This window comes from Cyprinus carpio, chromosome B22 (genome assembly GCF_018340385.1).
Source record: "Cyprinus carpio isolate SPL01 chromosome B22, ASM1834038v1, whole genome shotgun sequence".
Lineage (NCBI taxonomy): Eukaryota > Metazoa > Chordata > Actinopteri > Cypriniformes > Cyprinidae > Cyprinus > Cyprinus carpio.
In genome coordinates, this window is record NC_056618.1 from 16,355,950 (window position 1) to 16,382,284 (window position 26,335).

At 35.5% G+C, this 26,335-nt stretch overlaps 1 protein-coding gene across 1 annotated transcript in view; it reads left to right on the forward strand.

Moving 5' to 3' along the window:
- Positions 1-17,425, forward strand: part of LOC109052506 (double-strand break repair protein MRE11-like) — a 141,085-nt gene extending 123,660 nt beyond the window's left edge. Inside the window, exons 14-18 of the mRNA XM_042749522.1 lie at positions 10,963-11,046; positions 11,668-11,729; positions 16,646-16,713; positions 16,963-17,041; positions 17,116-17,425. Coding sequence (XP_042605456.1) covers positions 10,963-11,046; positions 11,668-11,729; positions 16,646-16,713; positions 16,963-17,041; positions 17,116-17,160 — 338 coding nt within the window. The 3' untranslated portion in view covers positions 17,161-17,425. The remainder of the gene's footprint in view (positions 1-10,962; positions 11,047-11,667; positions 11,730-16,645; positions 16,714-16,962; positions 17,042-17,115) is intronic.
- Positions 17,426-26,335: the final 8,910 nt, after the last annotated feature.

Consider the following 26,335-nt stretch of genomic DNA (forward strand, 5'->3'; position numbering starts at 1 on the left):
GTGCAATGCAGAGGGCTTTGCGAGTGAGACGGGTTCCATAAATGTCCTGGAGGGAGGGGAGAAAGACACCAATGATCTTCTCAGCTGCTCTCACTATGCGTTGCAGAGTCTTCCGGCAGGACATGTTGCAGGTGCCATACCACACAGTGATGCAGCTAGTCAGAATGCTCTCGATGGTGCCTCTGTAGAAGGTGTACATGATGGGGGGTGGGGCTCTGGCTCTCCTCAGTTTACGGAGGAAGTAGAGACGCTGGTGTGATTTCTTGGCCAGTGCTGCAGTGTTGTCGGTCCAGGAGAGGTCCTCTGTGATGTGCACACCCAGGAACCTCAGTGAAGAGGTTGGAGTTGTGTGACGATGTGCAGTCGTGGGTCAGCAGAGTGAAGAGGAGGGGGCTCAGCACACATCCTTGGGGGGCCCCAGTGTTCAGTGTGATGGTGCTGGATGTGTTGCTGCTGACACGTACTGCCTGAGGTCTTCCAGTCAGAAAGTCCAACAGCCAGTTGCACAGCGAAGTGTTGAGCCCCAGCTCGACCGGTTTGTGAATGAGCTGTTGAGGGATGATTGTGTTGAATGCTGAACTGAAGTATATGAAAAGCATTCTGACGTATGAGTCTTTTTTCTCTAGATGTGTGAGTGCTGAGTGGAGGGTAGTTGAGATGGCATCATCGGTCGACCAGTTGGACCAATATGCAAACTGAAATGAGTCCAGGGAGGGGGAGGGCAGACTTCATGTGGTGCATGACTAGCCGTTCGAAGCACTTCATGAGGATGGGAGTAAGTGCAACAGGACGGTAGTCATTGAAGCAGGATGGAGATGGCTTCTTCGGGACTGGAATGATGGTGGTAGCTTTGAAGCATGTGGGAACAACAGCCTGACTAAGTGAGATGTTGAAAATGTCTGTGAAGACATCAGTGAGTTCTGCTGCACAGTCTCTCAGTACACGCCCATGAATGTTGTCAGGACCCGGGGGGGGCTTTGTAAGCTCCTCTCTGTGTGGTGTAAACAAAGTCTAAAATGTTATTACCTCTTGTTGGAAAGTTAATGTGTTGGTGTATTTTTGGAAACACACTCTTTAAGTCAGCATGGTTGAAATCCCCAGCTATGATGAGAAAAGCATCGGGGTGTGCTGTCTGATGCTCACTGATGTGCTGGTACAGTTCATTTAGTGCATCGTTCCTGTTGTTGTTGTTCGGGGGAATGTAAACCGAAACGAGCAGTATGGCAGTATATTCCCTCGGGAGATAGAACAGCCGACACTTAATAATCATAAACTCCACCAGGGGTGAGCAGTGTTTGCAGATCACAACAGCATCGCGGCACCACGCGTCATTGATGTAAACACAAAGCCCGCCGCCGCGGGGTTTTTCCTCCCGCGACGCGAGCTCTGTCTGCTCGATAGCACGTCAGCTGGTCGAGCTGAATGGCGCAGTCCGGAACGCTGTTGCTGAGCCATGTTTCCGTGAATACAAAAACACAACAGTCTCTTACAGTCCTCTGAGTTGAACGTAGTAATCGGATGAAGTCCAGTTTATTGTCCAAAGAGCGTACGTTAGCCAGTAAGATGGTGGGGATAGATGGCTTGTGTGGGTTAGCCGTTAGCCTAGCCCGGATACCTCCGCACTTACCCCTCTTCTGCTTCCTCTCACGCCGCTTGTGGCGCCTCCGCTGTGGGCGAGATGCAGCAGTGGGGGTCGGAGATGATGTAGACCTCCGGAGCAGTCCGAGATCTCGCAGCTGTTCCACGTGCGCGGAGTTTAACTCTAAAAATGCGGCTCTGCCGACATCCAGCAGAAACTTACGACTGTATGCGCGCTTAAAGACAGATAGATGCGATGACGGCGTACAAAAACACTGCGACTCACAAGACAAAAAAACACGAAAACACCGTTCTGTCAGGACAGAGAAGCCGCTGCGTGTGGACGCGCTGCCATCTTGAGGAATTAATATGAACACTTGCACAAAGTTTTTCGTTAAGCGTTTTCCTCCTGTAGAAAAAACATAAACACTTAACATGGCTTAATGTATTAAGATGCTATTAAAATATCAAATTAAATATACAGTTCATTAATATAATGAATTTGTATATAGTATTTTCCTCACATACCGCAAAATGTGGCATAATGGACTAAGATGATAAAGGCCAAACTCAATATGCTTCTCTACATTATTAAAATACATAACTAATATGTACAGGCAAGCAGGTGAGCCCATAAATAAACGCAACACGCAAAGTTTCGCGTTAAGCATTTTTCCATATAGAATAAACTATCTACAACCCGTTTATATCACTGTCTTTGTCCATTAAGCTACATTATGTGTTTTATTTATAATGATTTTCTATAGGAGGAAAACGTTTAATGTACAATTTAACGCACTGCGTTCTGTACTTGTCTGCTTGCCTGTACGGAGTTGATCCTTTTAAAATCACTTAATGCATTTCATAATGCACGTTCATATTTGCTGGTCTGTATATACGTTGAATCAACAACAAGACATATAGGCTAGGCCTACTGAATTGTCTTTATCATCTTAGTCTGTTATTAGGCCACATTAAGCGTTTTGCTGTATGGGAGGACAAAGTTTGCGCATTGTGTTCATAGTCATCTGCTTGCCTTGTAGTACATTAAATAATAACTATATATCGAATTTGGTCTTTTAATTGAACTTAATGTATCTTAATACATTATGCCATATTAAGTGTTTGTTTTTTCTACAGGAGGAAAACTGGTCTTGTCTTTTTCTTGCAGGACCCTGTACGTTATAGTACTAAATTAGTTTTAATCGTAATCACCACCACAGCGTCTTGTCTCCATTGGCAACATGCACGATTTGTGTTGATTGCAAGTGATGTCACAGGTAGCGGAGAGTGCAAGTGGCGATTGCAAGTGACATTGTAATTTAGTTTATTTTTACTTGTCTTCACCACCTGGCTACTGTTGTAAAATGTTGAGAGATTCAAACAAGAAGTTATCAATAAATAGAACAAAATAAAAAAATAAAGACTGCAAGTGACGTGCTAGCGGAAGCACAAGTGTCTGAGAGTGCGAGTCTGAGAATGCAAGTGCAAGTCTGCAGCCAGACTCTTCTCATTACTTTTGCAAAAATCATTGTTATTTGTGAATGTAGGCGTTTGAGGAAGGCTTTAAGACCAAGCGGAAACCTCCGTCAGCTGCTTCCGCTTCACAGCGTGCGACTCGCGCTAATTCAATTCAATTCAATTCAAGTTTATTTGTATAGCGATTTTTAAGATACAAATCATTGCAAAGCAACTTTACAGAAAATTAAGTTTCTACAATATTTAGGAGTAGCTTATCAGTGGTGACTGTCAGTTTATGTGCATAAGGCATAATTCGAAATGCAAACTGTTAGCAGTTAGAAAAATCAAGAATAATAACAGAGTTAATAAGAATTATTTTAAAATGCTGGACCGTTTTCATTTTGCTCTGCATATGGAACCTGAAGGCTTTTTTTTTTAACCAAGAATGGACCGAAATGAGCCTAAGACTATCCCACATTTTGAAATTAACTCACTGTAAATTTTTTAAGTTTTTAAGGATGTTACAATGTTATATTATAATGTTATTGTTGTTTTACTTCCTCCTTTCATCTCCATTAACAAACCAACATTTTACAATTACATTCAGTTCGCAATCCGTCCCTTTGCGCCACATGGCGGTAGTTTCGCGAATGATTTTAACACGCAACTGACTTGCAGTTAACAGCAGGACCGCGGCGGTATTACCCATTCTGGTTGTCTACCTACTGTATGAAGCACCGATTTATACTTGAAACCTGACCTCTAAGAAATACTGAAGATGTTGCTATAAACTGTAGTAACACCTCCCCCTTTACCTTTTAGACGCGGCTCATATTTATATCAGTATTCTTGGGAGCTATACTCGTTTAAAGTAATGTAATCATCTGGTTTTAGACAAAGCACAAACAAAGAACAGCTAGTTTATGAACAGTGATCATATCATTTACAAAAAATACTTTCGTAGAAAGAGATCTAATATACAATAAGCCAAGCTTTATTATTTGTTTATCTGTATTACATCTGTTTTTTATTTGTTGAACATCAATTAAATTGTTACCCTTAAATTCGTTTGGACATTTTTTGTATTTGTTAGTTCGGGGAACACACACACACTCTATAGTGTGATATCTAGGTGGAAGGGTCTCTATGTGCTGAGAATTAACTGACTTCTGTGATGTGAGGTGGCTAGCAGATGGTAGGTTTAGCCAGTCAGTCTGCTTCCTGACCTGGGCCGCAGTTTAGTCAAGTACAAACTTCTAAGACTATGTGCCATATTTCTAGAGAGGGATGAAGACCATCTTTTTTCAACAGGTCAGGTCTGCCCCAAAAACTTGTCAAGTTGTCTATGAAATTTATGTTATTCTGCGGGCACCACTTAGACATTCAGCCATTGAGTGATAACGACACCACGGTAAGCAGGGATGGGATCAGAGTATATTACAGTGTCTGATATCGTACTTGCAAGTTGCACACAGCTCTTTAATGTTATTTTTAGTGATCTCTGACTGGTGAAGTCAAACATCATTAATTGCCAACGTGAATATCAATCTTACTGAATTTACATTTAGCATTAGAATCTGAATCAGAATAGCTTTATTACCAAGGATGTTTACACACACAAGGAATTTGACTTGACGACAGGAGCTTTCAGTGCAGAAGAAAGAGCAGACATTGTGCATTGTGACATACATGATAGTGCAGACATATATAGAGATAACACAATAAGGATGGAATATAACTCTAATATAAAAATTATGATAATGTAATACACTTTTATCAGGTTTCTTAGTGGGTGCGTCACTGAGTGGGGAGAACATGTGGCAAGTAATACAGGTGACAATGCAAGGAGAAGCCATTACTCACTGTGATTGTAGAATAATTCAGACTCACCACAGTTGTTTGATGAACTTGTAAATAACAGAGCGAGAGGAAAAAAAAAACAAGCAAGACAGAGAAAATATAAGTAGTATGAAATGCGAATGTAGATGAGATTGACAAGCTAACCGGCTAACGGAATGTTAACACACTTCTAACATGCAGCGCTAGCTGATTAGAATAGAACAGGGGTTTTCAAACTGTGGGTCGCAGAATGGAGCAAGGTGGGTCCCACAGTCACTTGGCTGCAGCTAAATTTGCGTTTAAATGACACACACACTCACACAGTTCAGTCTAGGGTTGCACGATATAGCCTACCAACATTAATTACGAATTGCAATATCCTTAGTGTGATTTTCGAACTGCAATTAAGTCCGCGATGTAAAACATGCGTTGCGTGTTTTGAAGCACAGGCGCGTACGAGTTGTAATAACAGTGAGGGTCTCAGAGCAACGTCATTATTAAAAGGTTCAATCGGTCCGCATTATTAATGAGAAAAAACTCGCTCACTTCAATGCGCTATATTCTGCATGATATTGCGTACACCAGAAAATTCAAATGTTACGGAAATGGTTTCAGGTAGGCTATGTTCATTCATTTCTATCGTCTGTTTGAACTGCACTATTTTCGTTAGGGAAACGGTCTGTAAAAAGCATTTCACATGTACATGTGAGCAGGGCATAAACGCAGGTTTAATTGTAACACTACAAGATTTAAACATTTCCACATAACAAAATTTACAAAATTTTGCAATATTTCCTTGACATATCATCTCTATATAGAGACAAAAATGTGCCAAAGTTCAAAAGTCTTTTGACGATATTGCTGACCAATTATTTACCCATTAAAAAAGTAAATTTCTGACTGAAGTAATTGTCATCTCATTTTTTAGTGTTAATTTAAAATGAGACGCATCTGTTTATTATTTTTACCTATTTCACAATTATTTTAATCTCCAAACTGTTTTAGATAGTTCTGCTTTTCTTCTTATGTTTTCCTAAAAAAGTGTTGGATTGTGCACCGCTCTTCCTTACACACACACACACGGAAGGACCATGAATGCACTTTCTGCGCTGAACCCCGCGATGAGTTTAACAACACGCAGCGCAGAATACAGTTCACTGGGGTGAGCCTGTTTCACGTTTTTATGGACGTTTCATATTTTGTAAACATAGAAATTAAAAACTTATTATAGGGATATTATAGGGATATTAATATTATAGGGAAATTTTACAGTTGTACACTAAAATAAAATGGTTATTTTTCTTAAATACTTAATTTCTGTCATGTCAAACTTTTAATTAAGATTAGACTTAAAGTAATGTCAGTTGTTTTGTTTTGTTTGATCTCATATTTTGGTGGGTCGTGAAATAGATTATATTTGTCTAGGTGGGTCTTGGAATGGAAAAGTTTGGGAACCCCTGGAATAGAAGATTAAAGACTAGATGTCAAATTAGTTTGGTAGATAAAATCAGAAACATGGTGAGAATTAGTGGTTTAAACCTCAGTAAGATTAGTATTAGTAAGAGAGATTCCAACAGAAAAACAAAGCTACACAGAGCTACAAACGCAAACCACTCAGCAGCACAGCAGACAGGAACCTATATCTAGTCTCACACACACTTGCACAGAGTAATGGATTAGATATCTTAGCATCTGATGAATGACCATTTAGGCAGAAACAATGTTTATTTAAAATATTATTTTACTACAACCCTATTTAAAATACTTAATTTTGTTTTCTTCCAGCTGTTCCATTTTTACCGGGGTGCTCTTTTTAGGGTGCAAGTGTGCTCATTATACCATGGCTTCTTACTGTTCTCCTTAATCTTCTTTAAGCACAAATGAGCAACCATTTCTAAAGTGCTAGAAAAGAGAAGGGAGTCCATACTTTGTTGCAACATCAAGTTCTTCTGGGCTATCTGGTACACTGATGACGAGTGTAGAATTAAGAACTCCAGCTGAGTTTAGATTGTCTATGAATGCCAATCCCGATGCATGTTTTCTATCATCTACATAAGTGTTAAAATCACCAACAATTAAGACTTTATCTGCAGCCAGTGCTAACTCAGAACATCAGCAAATTCTTAAATTCTGTATAGTGCTCTGGTGGTCGTAACACAGCCCATACACATGTAAAAAAACATTAATCACTTACATTAGATAATGTTACATATGTGGCCTTTAAAAGTGTTCTTCACAAGGGAAGGGTATCCCATGACCTGCCACGGCAAGACGTTGCCCGTTGTGAAGTTCTCTGGCACATGAAGTACATTACAAGTAGGTGCAGTTGTGTTTCATTCTCCGTTATAGCTTTTACTGAAGCTTACGGATGTGTTAACCTCTCTCAGGCGCGTATTGACAGCAAGCCATGGAGCTCAAACATGAGAATCATAGTTTTAAGTATATAGTTTAAATAAATTAAAGTAGCTATTTTTTCAAGATATTTTAAAATGTTTGCTACATGGTTAAAAATATGTAATGATATAGGTTATAGCCTAATAATAACAGCACGGTGAGGTGGTGGTCATGCTAAACGGCACAGATTATTTACAGACTATTCAAATTGAGCAGCGTAATGTGTTATGTTTGGTTGACTGTATTTTATTTTAATAATGAACAGACTGCATCAGGGGTGGCATTTCTGTATGACAGAGTATGGCAGTCGCCATACCCTAGCCCAGTCAGATGTTCCGTGGAAAATTACCCAAACTTCATATCTCTTTTTCGTTATTATTATTTTAAATCAGTGCTATTGGTCTTATGTATGAGGGTTTTTATAAATATTTTTGCAATGACAAGCATTCAAAAGAGCTTGTTACTAAAGCTTGTTCCGCAAAACGCCCTTTGATCCGCAAAACCACGTAACTCCACCCCGCCTCCATTCAGAACGAAGCGCAACGCACAGCCTGGAGACAGATCTCCGCTTTTTCACAATGCAAGGGTAAATAAATAACTGATGTTTAAAAAAAGTACAGCATTTTCTTTACTAAAACGCTATCTGTAAAGTCTAATAATTTTTGTGTGTCTGAAGAGTGGAGAAGAGTCTTGGCTTTTGCCATTTAGTTGTAGCCAATAGGCCTTTACTTTTGTACGTTTTAAATATAGCGCTTCATCGTTTGTATCATGATATTTTGGCCAAATGTACTCCGTCATTCGCTGGTCAAAAACCAACTCCATTTAATCTTGATTTATATATATTCAGAAAGTATTCAGACCCCCTTAAATTTTTCACTCTTTGTTATATTGCAGCCATTTGCTAAAATCATTTAAGTTCATTTTTTTCCTCATTAATGTACACACAGCACCCCATATTGACAGAAAAACACAGAATTGTTGACATTTTTGCACATTAAAAAAGAAAAACTGAAATATCACATGGTCGAACGTTATGTTATACGAACATAACATAGAGGGTGAGGCAAGCAAAGGCTCATTTTAAAAGGGGGATGTTTATTAAAGAATTAAATTGAACAAAAAAAGAGAGGAAAAATCACAGCAAAAACTGCAGATTCAGCCCCTGGTCTAGATTTCCTCTGGTTGCCAGCAAAAGTCCCACAACTGCTTCGAGCATCACAATATCATTTATACTGCTCAGCTCTAAAGGAACACAGGTGTATGAAATCGGCACCTAATAAACAAATACAAAGAACAAAAACTCTCGGCCACTAGGAGCAGCCATGTCATTACAAGCCATCACTTGTGAACAGAATAAAATTACATGCATATGTAACCATATACTATTTTTTCTTTCCTATATTTCAGTGCTGATGTTTTTATTTATCAAAACTGTCAGATAAAAGCAAGACATAATTCATAAATTTAGAAATGATTTTTCAAAATAACGAAAACAAGCTGAATGTCCCGGTTTCCTTATTTTCCACGTTTTGTCTCTGGAAATGGCTTGTTCTCTTTTCTAGAATGCTGTCAAGACAGTATAAGGGTTAACATTCAAGTACAACCAATAATAAATGTCAAATGAGATAAATAGAAAAACGGGTAACCGAATAACTAAGTTAAAAGGCTTTCTTACCCTTCGTTTGTTGCCCACACAAACAGCAACTTTCTTCTTGAAATAATATGTCTTTGTCTCCATGTCTGTTTCTAACAGGAACTGCAAATTCCCACAGTGATTTGTTTGATATATTTTATAGCTTAGGACCCTCCCTCCAAGAAAATAGTGTGAATGTTTTCGTATTGACTGCATTTGGACCAAAAATGCCCAAAATTACCAGTTGAAAATACTGTAAAATGGTTAGGACGACCAATTGTTAACTATCGCTATTCTCAGAATGATTAAGTAATTGAATTTTATTGCTTTTCAAATTGTATTTATTTTTTATTTTTTTAACAGTATAATGGTTAGGACTGTTAACATCGCTGGCTTTTTGCTAATTCATTCAACCATTAAAACTTGTTTTCTATTAATGACCCCAAGTAAATAACTGTAATTGACCATCTGAATAAAAATAATAAATGATCTTTTCTTCCTTTTTTGTAAAACAGTACATTTAAAAATTCCTGGAAAACAACAATTCTACATTATTTTAGTATTAGAAGTAGTACTGTGACTAGAACTTTGTCCCTTAAAAGTATAATGTTATTGTAACAGAAGACGTAAATATAGGCTACGGCTCTTTTAAAGAAGGGGCAAGTTTTTGTTTGAGGTGTTTTAATTGTCTGTCTTTTCTCACCTTTCATTTACAAGGTGTTCAGTCTATTTTACCGGATTGATTAAGCAAATAATAATAATAATAATCGTCAGGGATCCCCAGATCAATACATATAGGCAAATAAGTGTGCCTCCTCTATTTTAAAACCCACGAGCCGCCACTGTTGCATACACTTTCTAACACAAATCATGTCTTACAAAAGTTAAATCAATATGTTGTTTTCTGTGATCGAGTGAACAGGATGATTTTCACATCATTTTGTAGCAAAAACTTGTCTACTGCATCCTCAAAAGTCTTGTGAACAAATATTCTGTATGTTTTATGGCCTTATTTCAGTGAATTAAAAATTTTAGTTTTTCACTATCCACGCATAAACATTGTTTTCTCAAAAACACAATTATGTACATTCATGCTGCTCACATATTATTGTAGCCCAGTGTTATCATACTTTAGCCATCAATGTTTTTGAGATACTGAAAAAAGCACAAATGTCAGGGCATGTCAAAACTTACCCAGGGCCCCAAAACACCCTCAGACCCCAAAGGGTTAACCAAGATCACATTTATAGCATGTTTTGTATTTATGAGCTGCAGTTGTAATTTACCGAATGTTCATTTACATTACATTTTTTTTACTAACTCTGTTACATTTTAGTTATAAGAATCTTAAAGGTTTTTCCTGTATCACCTTCTCAAAATTCATATGTAAATCACTTTGATAGAAGACAAAGGATTGTAAACTTCCCTCCAAAAGTGCAATTCCTCATTTGCTCTCTTATCTCCTAAGGGTGTCATATCTTCATACTTGAAAAATCACTAAGAACACAGAAAAGTTAGTTGTCACCTTAGATTTCTTTTTGGAAAGATATTTTTTTTTTTAAAGAGAGATTCTTCTTGAAGAGATAAGTTAGTATTAAGTTACTGAAGGTGATGCTGAGTTAAAAGTCTTCAAAGGACCCCAAGTTTGTGCAAGCCTTATCTTTCCATTTATCAGTGACCTTCTTCACCAAACCAGTTCTCGCTAATCAGCAAACAACAAATGAAGCCTCAAGGAATTGCATCAGAACTCGCTTTCAAACTTTAAATTTAGTCTCATTACTTGATAAATGACAGTGACGTCAGTACATACAAAATATGCCCCGAATTTTTGTTAATGTAATTTAATGGAAAACTCTGTGAGTGGCATGGTTAAGCTGAAAACAAGGTTGACCTCATGAGCAAACAGCAAAACTGTTTTACTATATACATATATATTCACTTAGAGGACATAATTTAGGAACCATAACCCACAAAATGTTACCTGTCATGGCTTTTTTATCACCTGCATTTGGCAAATTGGTGGGTGTTAAGTTCAAATCCTGTTTTAATGTGTCCAGGTGCTGCCTCCAAGTCAGGGCGGGGTGGACATGGACAGAAAGCATCTCTCTCAAGTGCGCTGACAAACAAGTCAATAATGGATGGTGAGATACAATCACACCACACCACTTCGACATATTATGACCTAATTTCTGTTGTGGTTCTCATAAATATGTTACATTCTTGAATAAGGATGCAGATTTTAGTTTTCTTCTGTTCATGCTCCTGATGGAAATGACAGAGGGCAATCAAACCTTTTCATGTGTAACGGAGGCCATCGAGTAGGTGCTGTGCAGGTAAACCTCACTCCCCTGATGGAGTGGTAGACTGACACTAGTGGTTAGTGCGTCTGCCTCCCATGCCGGAGACCTGGGTTCGAGGTCCACTCGGAGTGAGGACGAGGTGTGGCGGTGAGGACCCGGGAGAGAGGGGTTACACATGGAGAGATTTTAATGGCTTTCATATGAACTCAACTAGGCTTACAATTATCTTTTCCATTCCTGTGTTAGTTTGGTTTTGAAGGTGTGAAAATTAATGTCTGTACTGTGTCCCGAATTTGTGGACTATTGGTGTTGTAAGTGATTAATCAGTAGTCATCTTTCAAAGTGAACATGTCAGTGATTAGCATTTTGAAAAGAAAGAGTGAGTGGTGAGAAAAAGAAAGAGTGAGTGGTGAGATTCTTTTAGAATTTTATTTTTTCTTACAGAATTCATTTTATTCACAGCATTCCAGGGTTCAACCCAGAGGACCTCTCGTGGAAACACAACTAAGACACATGCTGAAGAGGTACACACACATACTCCTAAATATATCAATGCATGTCTTAGGCACACATACACACAGTATGATTTCTGCTGTCATATGTGCTTTTTTGCATTTTTGTAGCATTGTCAATCGTTATAGCTTGTATGGTCACAGCTGGCATTGTGTGAGAGGAATTACTATCCAAGCTGAGTACCTTATGAACAGCTCTTGAGCTCCCAGTCATTTCTGTAACATGCTTCAGGAAGTTGGCCCAAATTTCACCAGTGTTGAGGTGAAGCTGAAAACAAGGTTGACCTCATGAGCAAACAGCAAAACTGTTTTACTATATATATATATATATATATATATATATATATATATATATATATATATATATATATATATAGTAAAATATATAGTAAAATAATATATATACAGTGTGTATACTATATATATATATATATATATATATATACTGTATATATATATACTGTGTATATATATTTATATACTTTATATATATATATATATATATATATATATATATATATATATATATATATATATATACACAGTACAGGTCAAAAGTTTGGAAACATTACTATTTTTAAAGTTTTTGAAAGAAGTTTCTTTTGCTCATCAAGCCTGCATTTATTTGATCAAAAATGCTGTGATAATAGTAATATTGTGAAATATTATTACAACTTAAAATAATAGTTTTCTATTTGAATATACTTTAAAAAAATAATTTATTCCTGTGATGCAAAGCTGAATTTTCAGCATCATTACTCCAGCCTTCAGTGTCACATGTAACATCCAGTCTATCACATGATCATTTAGAAATCATTCTAATATTCTGATTTATTATGAGTGTTGGAAACAGTTCTGCTGTCTAATATATTTGATGAATAAAAGGTTAAAAAGAACTGCATTTATTCAAAAAAAAAATAATTCTAATAATATATATTCTAATAATATATTTTCTTTACTATCACTTTTAATCAATTTAACACATCCTTGCTGAATAAAAGTATTGATTTTATTTAAAAAAAAGAAAGAAAAAAATTTACTGACCCCAAATTACTGACCAGTAGTATATATTGTTATTACAAAATATTTTTAAAACACAGCTTCTTTTTTTTTTTTTTTTTTTTTTTTATTCATCAAAGTATCCTAAAAAAGTATCACATGTTCTGAAAAAAATATTAAGCAGCAGAACTGTTTCGAACTTTGATAATCATATTATCATCATATTAGAATGATTTCTAAAGGATCATGTGATAATATAATGATCCTAAAAATTCAGCTTTGCATCACAGAAATAAATGATAATTTAAAGTATAATAAATTTAAAAACAATTATTTTAAATTGTAATAATTATATCACAATATTAAATTTTTTTCTGTATTTTTGATCAAATAAATGCAGGCTTGATGAGCAGAAGAAACTTCTTTCAAAAACATTAAAAATAGTAATGTTTCCAAACTTTTGACCTGTACTGTATATATACATACACTGAACAAAATTATAAATGCAACACTTTTGTTTTTGCCCCCATTTTTCATGAACTGAACTCTTTTTCTATGTACACAAAAGGCCTGTTTCTCTCAAATATTGTTCACTAATCTGTCTAAATCTGTGTTAGTGAGCTAAGACAGCATGATTATTGCACAGGTGTGCCTTAGGCTAAATAACCAGTAAAGCATCGAAACATGAGACCGATTTATCTGATTTTATTACATTTAACATAAACAGTGATTGATAATGGATAATGTATTTCTGGTATCAATGTCACACTATATTTAGGCTTGTGCCGCTGTCCATCGACAAGGGAGCTAATTGTTGAATATTCTCGCGATTGCAAATGTTAAATTGATTTGAGTTAAGTAAACAAGTAGTTAAGTAGTCACATAATTAAGATACTTACATTTTAGACACAATATTTACTGTTGTGTTCCGTTTCTCAAAACTAAAATAGTTCCAACTTCCAAACAAAGATCACAGCAGAAGTATTGCACAATCTCCAAGTACACAGCAGCAAACATTGTTAAATATCTTAAAAAATACTTTAATGTCTTTAAAATGTTAATAGTTTTTTTTTATTTTGTTTAGTAGCCTACATTTGGCCAAAATCTAGTGCTGTATTGGCTGTGACTATGCGCAGCGGGTTAAGATAGGCTTTTTCTTTTTTTTTTGAGTGAAGAAAAAGCTTTACTTTATTATTATTATTATTATTATTATTATTATTATTGTTATTGTAGGTAGTTTTTGATTAATAATGTTAACCAGTATTTCTTCTACTCAAACCGGTTTTGGAACGGTGGTAATACAGAGGAGCGCAGGAACAGAAACGTTAAAATATTGATTCTGCTCGGAGTGAACTGATTAAATCTTTTCTTTTCTTTTTTTCAGTTTTCAAGCCCTGGTCACAAAATAACAAATAATTAATCTGTTTGGTGCTGTAGTCTCTATATATGGAATTGTACTCAACTTCATGAAAGAATTCTGAGTCATCAAAAATTGGTACATATATATGAATGTATATATGTGCTCCTGTAGCTCAAGTGGTAGAGCATTGCGTTAACAAGCGCAAGGTTGGGGGTTCGATTCCCCGGGAGCACATGATAGGTAAAAATTGATAGCCTGAATGCACTGTAAGTCGCTTTGGATAAAAGCGTCTGCTAAATGCATTAATTTAATTTAATTTAATTTAATATGAGTAAAATAATAGGGATATGCCCTGGTAGCTTAATACAGTATATTAAACTTAATTAAGAGGAACAAATTGTTCCCTATTCTTTTTATCTATTCTATCTATTTGTTTTCTTTTTATTACATAGAAAACCCTTGCATACTGCGTTGTATGTACTAAGTGAGACTTGTCACAGCACTTACATATTATTGCACTTTTGTTGATTTTGATTGCTTCTATTATCTGTAAGTTGCTTTAGATAAAAGCATCTGCTAAATGACTATATGTAAATGTAAGAAATGCAAAAAGGAACGTTCTTGCAAAAAAGGATACAGTAGCTATACCTCTAGCCTTAGAATTAAATGGGGCCTGATAAACTTGAGATATCTGTTTGGTTCTACGTTTGCATTGGTTAATTGCTAAGGTGAGTATCCTGAAGGAATATTATATATCGCCATAAGTGATTTCAGATATGCAAATATTCTACTCCTTTTAATCATAGGACCAAGCCATCATACATTTTAAGAAGCCAATGTAATATTTCCTCTATTAATATAAGTCATAAATGACTTCAAAAACTGAAACAGCTCAAATGAGGTAGCCAGTACAAGAAAAAATCAAATCACCTAAAAATCCAACGTATAGAATTTCCCAAAGCTCTTAACATTCAAAGTCAGTCCGCACCCTCCCAAAAAAAAACACTATTCTCCCCCTTCACTTTGAAAACGCTACTCACATATAAGTTGGAGGATTCATCCCCAGTGTCTTCATTTGCAGCAGTTCCACTCAAATCCAGTACCAAGTTATACATTTTAAATTGCTAAAACTACTTAAGGGATCCTATTATGCCCATTTATGAAGTCTTGAATTGGTTTTTGGAGTGTATAAGAGTAGCCTTTCATGCTTGATTGTATGAAAAATTAATGATTGAATTTTTTTTTATTTAGTTTTTCCTTTTTTTTTCTTTTTTACGTTTGCATTATTGCATCTCCTCTCTTCCCAGTCTGTCTTAAATGCCCTGTTTAGTTCCTGTTTTGATGAAGCCCCCTTTCAAAACAAAAAATGTGCTCTGATTGTTTAGCTGGCCCAGTGTGTTGTGATTGGCGAATTGCTTATAGCATGTTCCAGAAATGTCATGCCCCATACCATAACTGCGAGTTTCCATCTGCTCAGGTGTAAATTTTAACGATAGCATGAGTTTGACTCTCATTCAGACCCTGAGAATGTTTACAAACAAGAAGATCATGCAGAAAAAAAGAACAAATAAAGGGGCTTTGGAACCAGGGTGGAAGAAACAGCGTCTCTTCGACATGGCACCAACATGCTACAGCAACATGTTACTAAAGCAGCTCAACAAGGCCTCGCCAATGAGTGGGGATTATTTAAATGAGTGACACTGTGACTTCACAAGCTCCAGAAGAAGCAAGTTGTAGTCCTAATGACCCATTTGTTCTTGAAAAGTATTTTCTGTTAAACAGAAAATCTTCTGGGGTAGACTTTGGAGTTGAGCTTCATAACCTTGCAAATCTTTTTTATAAAAAATTGAAAAGGCATAAAAAATGTACTCTTAAACAAGAGAAATAAAGTATAAGCAAGCAATATAAAATGTTTTAAGAATGATTTACATATTTTCTTAGTTCTGTCTCAGCTTGGTCTCCACAAATTTGGCATCCTCTGCTGGGACAGTGAAGGTCTTGAACTGTCCGTTGTTCTTAGCATGGAGCTTTGTTGGGACGCAGAGACTGTCACCTCTAATTTTCTAATTTCAAGCAAATCACCTCATTGGACAATCACACTGTTCCATAACCTCTGTAGTATAATCTAGAAAGTATACATCTTTTGTACAAATTGGGGTCTTGGAGAAATCATAGAAATTTTTTTTTTTTTTTTGAAAGACATGCACTTGTGCAATGATCATGCAGGGCATCTGTCTCTCTTGCGGCCTTGGTCTGAGAGTGCAGTGATGACCAGTGGTACCTGAAAATGAGTCTCTCACTTATCCATGGATTATCCAATAAACTCCACCATGACCTCATTCAGGAATATATATAATATTTTTTCCTCATAAAATAGCTATTTGCAATTATAACTACATTTGGAGAGAGTATATAATATACAGATAACTTTTTAGAGATTCTTTATAAGTGGGGAGAAGAACTGCATAGGACTTCACAGGATTTAAGATTGCTGATGTCATCTTGCTGTGATAAGTAATTTGATTTCGTTCCCATTTTGCATTCTATTTATTCTTCTCTTCCTTTTCAGATTACCATAGAGGACAGTGACTCAGATGAGAATGCTGCATTTTTAAAATGTTCCAAGCCAAAACAAAAGTAAGTTGAAAAGCATAAAGGTGGAAAACACATTTTAGCAATTTATTTGGCATATTTTTGCATTCCTGGATTAATTTAACGCCAGAGTGCTTAAGACTGAAAAGCTGTAAAATATATTTAGTTAACTATTTATAAAAAAAAAAAAAAAATATATATATATATATAGATATATATATATATATTTTTTTTTTTTTTTTTTTTAAAAAGTAACTAAACCTGTTGCCCATGCCTTCCTTGTTTAACCAATAGGCTGACTTCATTAAGTGCCAGTAAGAGGGGCTCCCAGAGCCAATCTTTTAAAGGAGTATGCTTTGATGATGAAGACGAGGTAGGAATAATATCCAGTCCTTTTTTTTTTGGATTTGTTTACAAATTGATATTTACCTTCACTTCTCCCTACAGGATGAGTTTGATCCATTCAAGGGGTCAAGACCACAGCGCAGATAAAGAAAGAAACCCAATTGCTTGTCTACTTCTAGTGAATCCACTTCTTTTCTGAGTCCTTCCAGAGTTTTTGAAGAGATTTGAGTAAACTAGTTTGTTCAAGGTTAACTTTCCTACAGTTGTTTTAGATGTTAAATGTTGATCATTGTTGTCTTTTATACTTGTCTTTTATGTCCCAGATATTTATTTGAGGACATGCATCCATGTGTGTTTACCAAAGCAAAAGTGTGTTTATGTCTGTTCCAAGCCAATAAAAACCATAAACTGACACTTTCTTTTTAGGTGTACATTCATTAGAAAATATGTTATTGATACAAGACAGAATATTGTATTTGACAATTCAGGCAGGGATAATCTTATTAGTTTGTTGATTTACCAAGTTCATTCAACAAATGTATTTTATAGCAAAATACTGTTTCTGAACAAGGTGTAGCATAGCGATTGGTACTCGCATCACCGATGACATTGATTTTTGGTTCACGTCACTTAAGGTGCAGTTATGAGTACATAAAATTACCACTACCCCCTCTTTTAGTTTGGGGCACCATTCGAGTACTTTTACCTTGGCAGCATGAGAACACTTCCAATAGGGGGCTCTTTGGAATTAACAAAAACTGGAGAAAGTTGGTAAAGTGATTTATCTGAAAAATTGGTTAGATATCGTTATCTTATAGAGCCTCTTAATGTACTATCAACACAAGGACGTCAAGTGTATGCTGAGCTTAATAATTTTTTTTTTTTTAATAGTTCACTAAATATATTTCACGGCTTTTCAGTCTTAAGGACTAAACCTTGCCCACATGAAAGATGTTTTTTGACATGTGAAATAAAATGTTATTTGCAATGCAGAAAGACAGATTTTAATGTGTTAGTTTTATGCTCATGAACTTATGTTCAAGCCCACATAGGTTAAAAAAATTCTCAGTTAGAGAAAGATGGTTTATGCAATGTTAGAGCTTCTAAGCAGATTAAGCTTAATTCAGTGATTCTGTGAACAGTAACACTATGCTAGTGCAACTAAGCAAATGAAGAGTATGCAAGCTCACATTATGCTGGAAACCTTCTTTCTCGGTTCGAGAAAGTTTGTTTATGCAATGTTAGGACTAAACCTTGCCCACATGAAAGATGTTTCTGACATGTGAAATAAAATGTTATTTGCAATGCAGAATTTAGATTTTAATGTGTTTGATGTTTTATGTTCATGAACTTATGTTAGAGCTTCTAACCACAACAAGCTTAGTTTAGAGATTCTGTGAACAGTAACTCTATGCTAGTGCAACTAAGCAAACGAAGAGAATGCAAGCCCACATATGTTGAAAATCTTCTTTCTCAGTCAAAGAAAGATGGTTTTTGCAATGTTAAGACTAAAGCTTGCCAACATAAATATGTTTCTCACATGTGAAATGAAATGTTATTTGCCATGCAGAAAAACAGATTGTAATGTGTTAGGAGTTTTATGCTCATAAACTTATGTTAGAGCTTCTAAGCACAAGATGCTTAATTCAGTGATTCTGGGAACAGTAACACTATACTAGTGAAACTAAGCAAATGAAGAGAATCCAAGCCCACATATGCTGAAAACCTTCTTTCTCAGAGAAAGTTGATGTATGCAATTTTAGGACTAAACCTTGCCCACATGAAAGGTGTTTCTGACGTGAAATAAATGCAATGCAGAAAGACAGATTTTAATGTTTTGGGTGTTTTCTGCTCATGAACTTATGTTAGAGCTTCTAACCATAAGAAGCTTAATTCAGTGATTCTGGGAACAGTAACACTATACTGATGCAACTAAGCAACTGAAGAGAATACAAGCCTAAAGTAAAGACTAAAGCTTTCCCACATGAAATATGTTTCTGACGTGAAATGAAATATTATTTGCAAAGCAGAAAGATAGATTTTAATGTGTTTGGTGTTTCATACTCATGCCTTGCCTTGCCTTACATGAAAGATGTTTCTGACATGTGAAATAAAATGTTATCTGCAATGCTGAAAGACATATTTTAATGTGTTAGGAGTTTTATGATCATGAAACATGTTTACACATAACACATAAAATGTTGTTTGCAATGCATAAAGACAGATTTTAATGTGTTTGGTGTTTTATACTCATGAACTTATCTTACAGCTTCTAAGTACAAGAAGTTTAATTCAGTGATTCTGTTAACTGTTAAACTATGGTAGTGCAACTAAGCAAATGTAAGCATACTTGTATCCCACATATGCTGAAAACCTTTCTCTTTCAGACAAAGTTGGTTATTGTGTATAAAGACTAAAGTCTAAGACTAAGGTTGTTCTGCACGCTTAGTAAACAAACTCCAGTTAGTCCAAAATGCAGCAGCTAGAGTTCTTACCATGATCATATTAGCCCGGTCCTGTCAACACTTCACTGGCTCCCTATCAAACATCATATAGATTTTAAAATCTTGCTTATTACTTATAAAGCCCTGAATGGTTTAGCACCTCAGTATACAGCCCCAGATACAGATCCCCTGTAAAGACCTTGTCTCAGACGACCACCGGGACAAGACCACAGGAAACAGATGATTCTTCTGCACAATCTGACTTTGCTGCAGCCTGGAATTGAACTGGCTGGTTTCGTCTGGTCAGAGGAGAACTGGCCCCCCAACTGAGCCTAGTTTCTCCCAAGGTTTTTACTCCATTCTGTCACTGATGAAGTTTTGGTCCCTCGCCGCTGTCGCCTCTGGCTTGCTTAGTTGGCGACACTTCATTAACAGCGATATCGTTGACTTGATTGCAAATTATTGCACAGATACTATTTAAACTGAACTGAGCTGCATAATGACATCACTGAATTCAATGATGAACTGCCTTTAACTGTCATTTTGCATTATTGACACCTGTTTTTCCTAATGTTGTTTTTCGTTTTTTTGCTTTGACACAATCTTTTTTGTTTAAAGTGCTATATAAATAAAGATGACTTGACTAAAGCTTTCTCACATGAAATATGTTTCTGACATGTGAAATGAAATGTTATTTGCAATGCAGAAAGATAGATTTTAATGTGTTACTGGTTTTATACTCATGAACATATATTACAGCTTCTGAGCACAAGAAGCTTGATTCAGTGAACAGTAACACTATGCTTCTGAGCATAGTGCAGATGAGGAGAATGCAAGCCAACATATATTGAAAACCTTCTTTCTCTGTCAGAGAAAGATGGTTTATGCAATGTTAGGACTAAACCTTGCGCACATGAAAGATGTTTCTGACGTGTGAAATAAAATGTTATTTGCAATGCAGGAAGACAGATTTTAATGTGTTAGGAGTTTTATGCTCATGAATTTATGTTAGAGCTTTTAAGCACAAGAAGCTTAATTCAGTGATTCTGAGAATAGTAACACTATACTAGTGCAACTATGCAAATGAAGAGAATGCAAGCCGACATAAGCTGAACATCTTTCTCAGTTAGAGAAAGTTGGTTTATGCAATTTTAGGACTAAACCTTGCCCACATGAAAGATGTTTCTGACATGTGAAATAAAATGTTATCTGCAATGCAGAAAGACAGTTTTTAATGTGTTTGGTGTTTTAAACCTGTTTTCTCTGTCAGAGAAAGTTGGTTTTTGCAATATTAAGACTAAAGCTTGCCCACATGAAAGATGTTTCTGACATGTGAAATAAAATGTTATTTGCAATGCAGAAAGACAGATTTTAATGTGTTTGATTTTTTATGCTCATGAACTTATGTTAGCGCTTCTAACCACAGCAAGCTTAGTTTAGTGATTCTGTGAACAGTAACTCTATCCCAGACAGTAAGCAGTTTTGGCCCAGATCCAGCCCACATCTGGCCCGCATAGATTTCAAGCGGGCCAGATGTGGGCCTGATCTGGGCCAACACTATTTTGCTGTCTGGGATGCTACTGCAACTAAGCAAACGAAGAGAATGCAAGCCCACATATGTTAAAAAAATTCTTTCTCAGTTAGAGAAATATGGTTTTTGCAATGTTAGAGCTTCTAAGCACAAGAAGCTTAGTTTAGTGATTCTGTGAACAGTAACACTTTGCGAGGTGCAACTAGGCAAATGAAGCAAAAGCAAGCCCACATATGCTGAAAACCTTCTTTCTCAGTTAGAGAAAGTTGTTTTATGCAGTGTTAGGACTAAACCTTGCAGACATGAAAGATGTTTCTGACATGTGAAATAAAATGTTATTTTCAATGGAGAAAGACAGATTTTAATGTGTTTGGTGTTTTATGCTCAAGAACTTATGTTAGAGCTTCTAAGCACAAGAAGCTTAATTGAGTGATTCTATGAACAGTAACATTATGCTAGTGCAACTAAGAAAATAAACAGAATGCAAGACCACATATGCTGAATACCTTCTTTCTCTGTCAGAGAAAGATGGTTTTTGCAATAAGACTAAAGCTTGCCAACATGAAATATTTTTCTGACATATTATTTGTAATGCAGAAAGACAGATTTTAATGTGTTAGGAGTTTTATGCTCATGAACTTATGTTAGAGCTTCTAAGCAGATGAAGCTTATTTCAGTTATTTTGTGAACAGTAACACTATGCTAGTTGCAACTAAGCAAATAAGAGAATTCAAGCTCACATATGCTGTGAACTTTTTTCTCAGTTAGAGAAAGTTGATTTATGCATTGTTTGACTAAACCTTGCCCACATGAAAGATGTTTCTGTCATTTGAAATAAAATTTAAATGCAATGCTGAAAGACAGATTTTATTTATTTTTTGGGTGTTTTCGGCTCATGAACTTATGTTAGAGCTTCTAAGCACAACAAGCTTAGTTTAGTGATTCTGTGAACAGTAACTCTATGCTACTACAACTAAGCAAATGAATGCGAGCCCACATATGTTAAAAAATTTATTTCTCAGTTAGAGAAAGATGTTTTTTGCAGTGTTAGAGCTTCTAAGCCTTGCCCACATGAAAGATGTTTCTGCCATGTGAAATAAAATTGATTTGCAATGCAGAAATTTGCAGGTTTTCAGCATATGTGTACTTGCATTCTCTTCATTTGCTTAGTTGCACTAGCATAATTGTGCTTATGGTTGTAAGCTCTAACATAAGTTCATGAGCATAAAACTCAACACAATAAAATATGTCTTTCTGCATTGGGCTTGTATTATCTTCATTTGCTTAGTTGCACTAGCATACTTGTGCTTAGAAGTTGTAACCTAAGTTCATGAGTATAAAACACCAAACACATTAAAATCTATCTTTCTGCTTTGCAAGTAACATTTAATTTCACATGTCAGAAACATGTTTCATGTGGGAAAGCTTTGATTGCAAAAACAAACTTTCTCTGACAGAGAAAGATGTTAAATATATGTGGGCTTGCATTCTCTTCATTTGCTTAGTTGCATCAGTATAGTGTTACTCTTCCCAAAATAACTGAATTAAGCTTCTCATGGTTAGAAGCTCTAACATAAGTTCATGAACATAAAAATCCTAACACAATAAAATCTGTCTTTCTGCATTGCAAATAACATTTCATTTCACATGTCAGAAACATCTTTCATGTGGACGTGGTTTAGTCCTAACACTGCATAAACCAACTTTCTCTAACTGAGAAATAAGGTTTTCAGCATATGTGTTCTTGTATTCTCTACATTTGCTTAGTTGCACTAGCAAAGTTTAACAGTTGACAGAATCACTGAATTAAGCTTCTTGTGCTTAGAAGCTGTAAGATAAGTTCATGAGTATAAAACACCAGACACATTAAAATCTATCTTTCTGCTTTTGCAAATAACATTTCATTTTACATGTCAAAAACATCTTTAATGTGTGCAAGCTTTAGTCTTATATTTCAACAAACCATCATTCTCTAACAGATAAAGAAGGTTTTCAGCATGTGGGGCCTTGCATTCTGTTCAATTGCTTAGTTGGACTAACAGACTGTTACTGTTCACTGAAGCGCTAAACTAAGCATCTTGTGCTTTGAAGCTCAAACATAAGTTCATGATCATAAAACTAGTAAATCACTGACATCTATTTTCTGCATTGTAATAAAATTTCATTTTAGTTGTTAGAAACATCTTTAATGTGGGCAAGATTTATTCTTGTCGTTCTACAAACCATCAATCTCTAACAGAGAAAGAAGGTTTTCAGCACTTGTTGGCTTTCTTTCTATTCATTTTCTTAGTTGCACTAACAGAGTGTTACTGTTCACAGAAGTGCTAAACTAAAAATCGTATGCTTACTAGTTCTAATTTAAGTTCATGTTCATAAAACTAGTAACTCGCTGAAATCTGATTTTCTTCATTGCAAAAACATTTCAAGATGTTATCAAAATCTTTAATGTGGGCAAGCTTTGGTCTTGTATTTTGTATTATATTTCTTTATATAATAATTATCTAACAAAGAAAGAAGGTTTTCAGCACTTGTTGGCTTTCTTTTAGAACTAAACTAAGAGTCTTTTACTCAGTAGCTCTAACATGTGTGAACTACTAAAACATTAAAACCTGTATTTCTGCATTGCAAAAGACATTTTATTTCACATCTTAGAAACATCATTAATGTGGGCAAGCTTTAGATTTAATTTTGGACAAACCAACATTCAATAACAGATAAAGTAGGTTTTCAGCACTTGTGTACTTTCGTTCTGTTCATTTTCTTAGTTGCACTAACTGAGTGTTTCTGTTCACAGAAGTGCTAGTGCTAAACTAAAAATCGTATGCTTACTAGTTCTAATTTAAGTTCATGTTCATAAAACTAGTAACTCGCTGAAATCTGATTTTCTTCATTGCAAAAACATTTCAAGATGTTAGAAATATCTTTAATGTGGGCAAGCTTTAGTCTTATATTTCTACAAACCATCATTCTCTAACAAAGAAAGAAGGTTTTCAGCACTTGTTGGCTTTCTTTTAGAACTAAACTAAGAGTCTTTTACTCAGTAGCTCTAACATGAGTTCATGAGCTAAGAACTACTAAAACATTAAAACCTGTATTTCTGCATTGCAAAAGACATTTTATTTCACATCTTAGAAACATCATTAATGTGGGCAAGCTTTAGATTTAATTTTGGACAAACCAACATTCATAAAAACTAGTAACTCACTGAAATCTGTTTTTCTTCATTGCAAAAATGTTTAATTTAAGATGTTAGAAACATCTATACTGTGGTCAAGCTTTAGTCTTAAAAGTACATAATCCAACTTTCTATAACAGATAAAGAAGGTTATCAGCATGTGGGGCCTTGCATTCTGTTCATTTTTGCTTAGTTGTACTAACAGTGTGTTTGCAGTTCACAGAAGCGCTGAACTAAGCGTCCTATGCTGAGACGTTCAAATATAAGTTCATGATCATAAAACTATTAACTCACTGAAATCTGTTTTCTGCATTACAAAAACATTTCATTTGATATGTTTTAGAAACATCTATAATGTGGGCAAGCTTAAGTCTTAAAAGTGCATCAACCAACATCATTTCTATAACTGATAGAAAAAAGTTTTTCAGCACTTGTGGGCATTCCTTCTGTTCATTTGCTTGGTTGCACTAACAGAGTGTTGCTGTTCACAGAAGCGCTAAACTAAGCGTCTTGTGCTGAGATGTTCAAATATAATTTCATGATCATAAAACTATTAACTCACTGAAATCTGTTTTTCTGCATTGCATAAATATTTCATTTAAGATGTTAGAAACATCTTTAATGTGGGCAAGTTTTAGTCTTTATCTTTCTACAAACCATCGTTCTCTAACAGAGAAAGAAGGTTTTTTCAGCACTTGTGGACTTTCTTTCTGTCGATTGGCTTAGTTTGCACTAACAGAGTGTTTTACTGTTCACAAAAGCGCTAAACTAAGAGTCTTTTGCTCAGTAGCTCTAACATGAGTTCACGAGCTAAGAACTATAAAACATTAAAACCTGTATTTCTGCATTGAAATTTTTTTTTATTTCATTTAAGATGTTAGAAACATCATTAATGTGGGCAAGCTTTAGATTTAACTTTGGACAAACCAACATTCTCTAACAGATAATGTAGGTTTTCAGCACTTCTGTGGACTTTCGTTCTGTTCATTTGCTTATTTGCACTTACAGACTGTTACTGTTCACAGAAGCGCTAAACTAAGCGTCTTATGGTCAGAAGCGCTAACATAAGTTCATGAGCTTAAAACTGAGAACATATATAAATCACTTTTTCTTCATTGCACAAACATTTCATTTAAGATGTTAGAAACATCTATAATGTGGGCAAGCTTTAGTCTTAAAAGTGCATCAACCAACTTTCTATAACTGATAAAAAAGGTTTTCAGCATGTGGGGCCCTGCATTCTGCATTCAGAAGCGCTAAACTAAGCATCTTATGCTTAGTAGCTCTAACATATGTTCAGGATCATAAAACTAGTAACTCACTGAAATGTGTTTTCTGCATTGCAAAAACATTTCATTTTAGGTGTTAGAAACATCTTTAATGTGGGAATGATTTAGTTTTAACTTTGTACAAAGCATCAGTCTCCAACAGATTAAAAAGAATTTCAGCACTTGTGGTCTCTCCTTCTGTTCATTTGCTTAGTTGTACTAACAGTGTGATACTGTTCCCAGAATCGCTAAACAAAGCGTTTTAAGCTGAGATGTTCAAATAAAAATTCATCATCATATAACTAGTAACTCACTTAAATCTGATTTTTCTGCATTGCACAAACAGTTCATTTAAGATGTTAGAAACATCTATAATGTGGGCAAGCTTTAGTCTGAGAAGTGCATCAACCAACTTTCTATAACTGATAAAAAAGGTTTTCAGCATGTGGGGCCTTGCATTCTGTTCATTTGCTTAATTGCGCTAACAGACTGCTACTGTTCACAGAAGTGCAAAACTAAGCGTCTTATGATGAGATGTTCAAATATAGGTTCATGATCATATAACTACTAACTCACTGAAATCTGTTTCTACATTGCAGAAACATTTCATTTAAGATGTTAGAAACATCTTTAATGTGGGCAAGCTTTTGTCTTATATTTCAACAAACCATCATTCTCTAATATGGGTTTTCAGCACTTGTGGACTTAGTTTCTTTTCTTTTGCTTAGTTGCACTAACAGAGTGTTACTGTTCACAGAAGCTCTAAACTAAGCATCTTATGCTTAGTAGCGCTAACCTATGTTCAGGATCGTAAAACTAGTAACTCACTGACATCTGTTTTTCCGCATTGCATAAACCTTTCATTTAAGATGTTAGAAACATCTATAATGTGGGCAAGCTTATT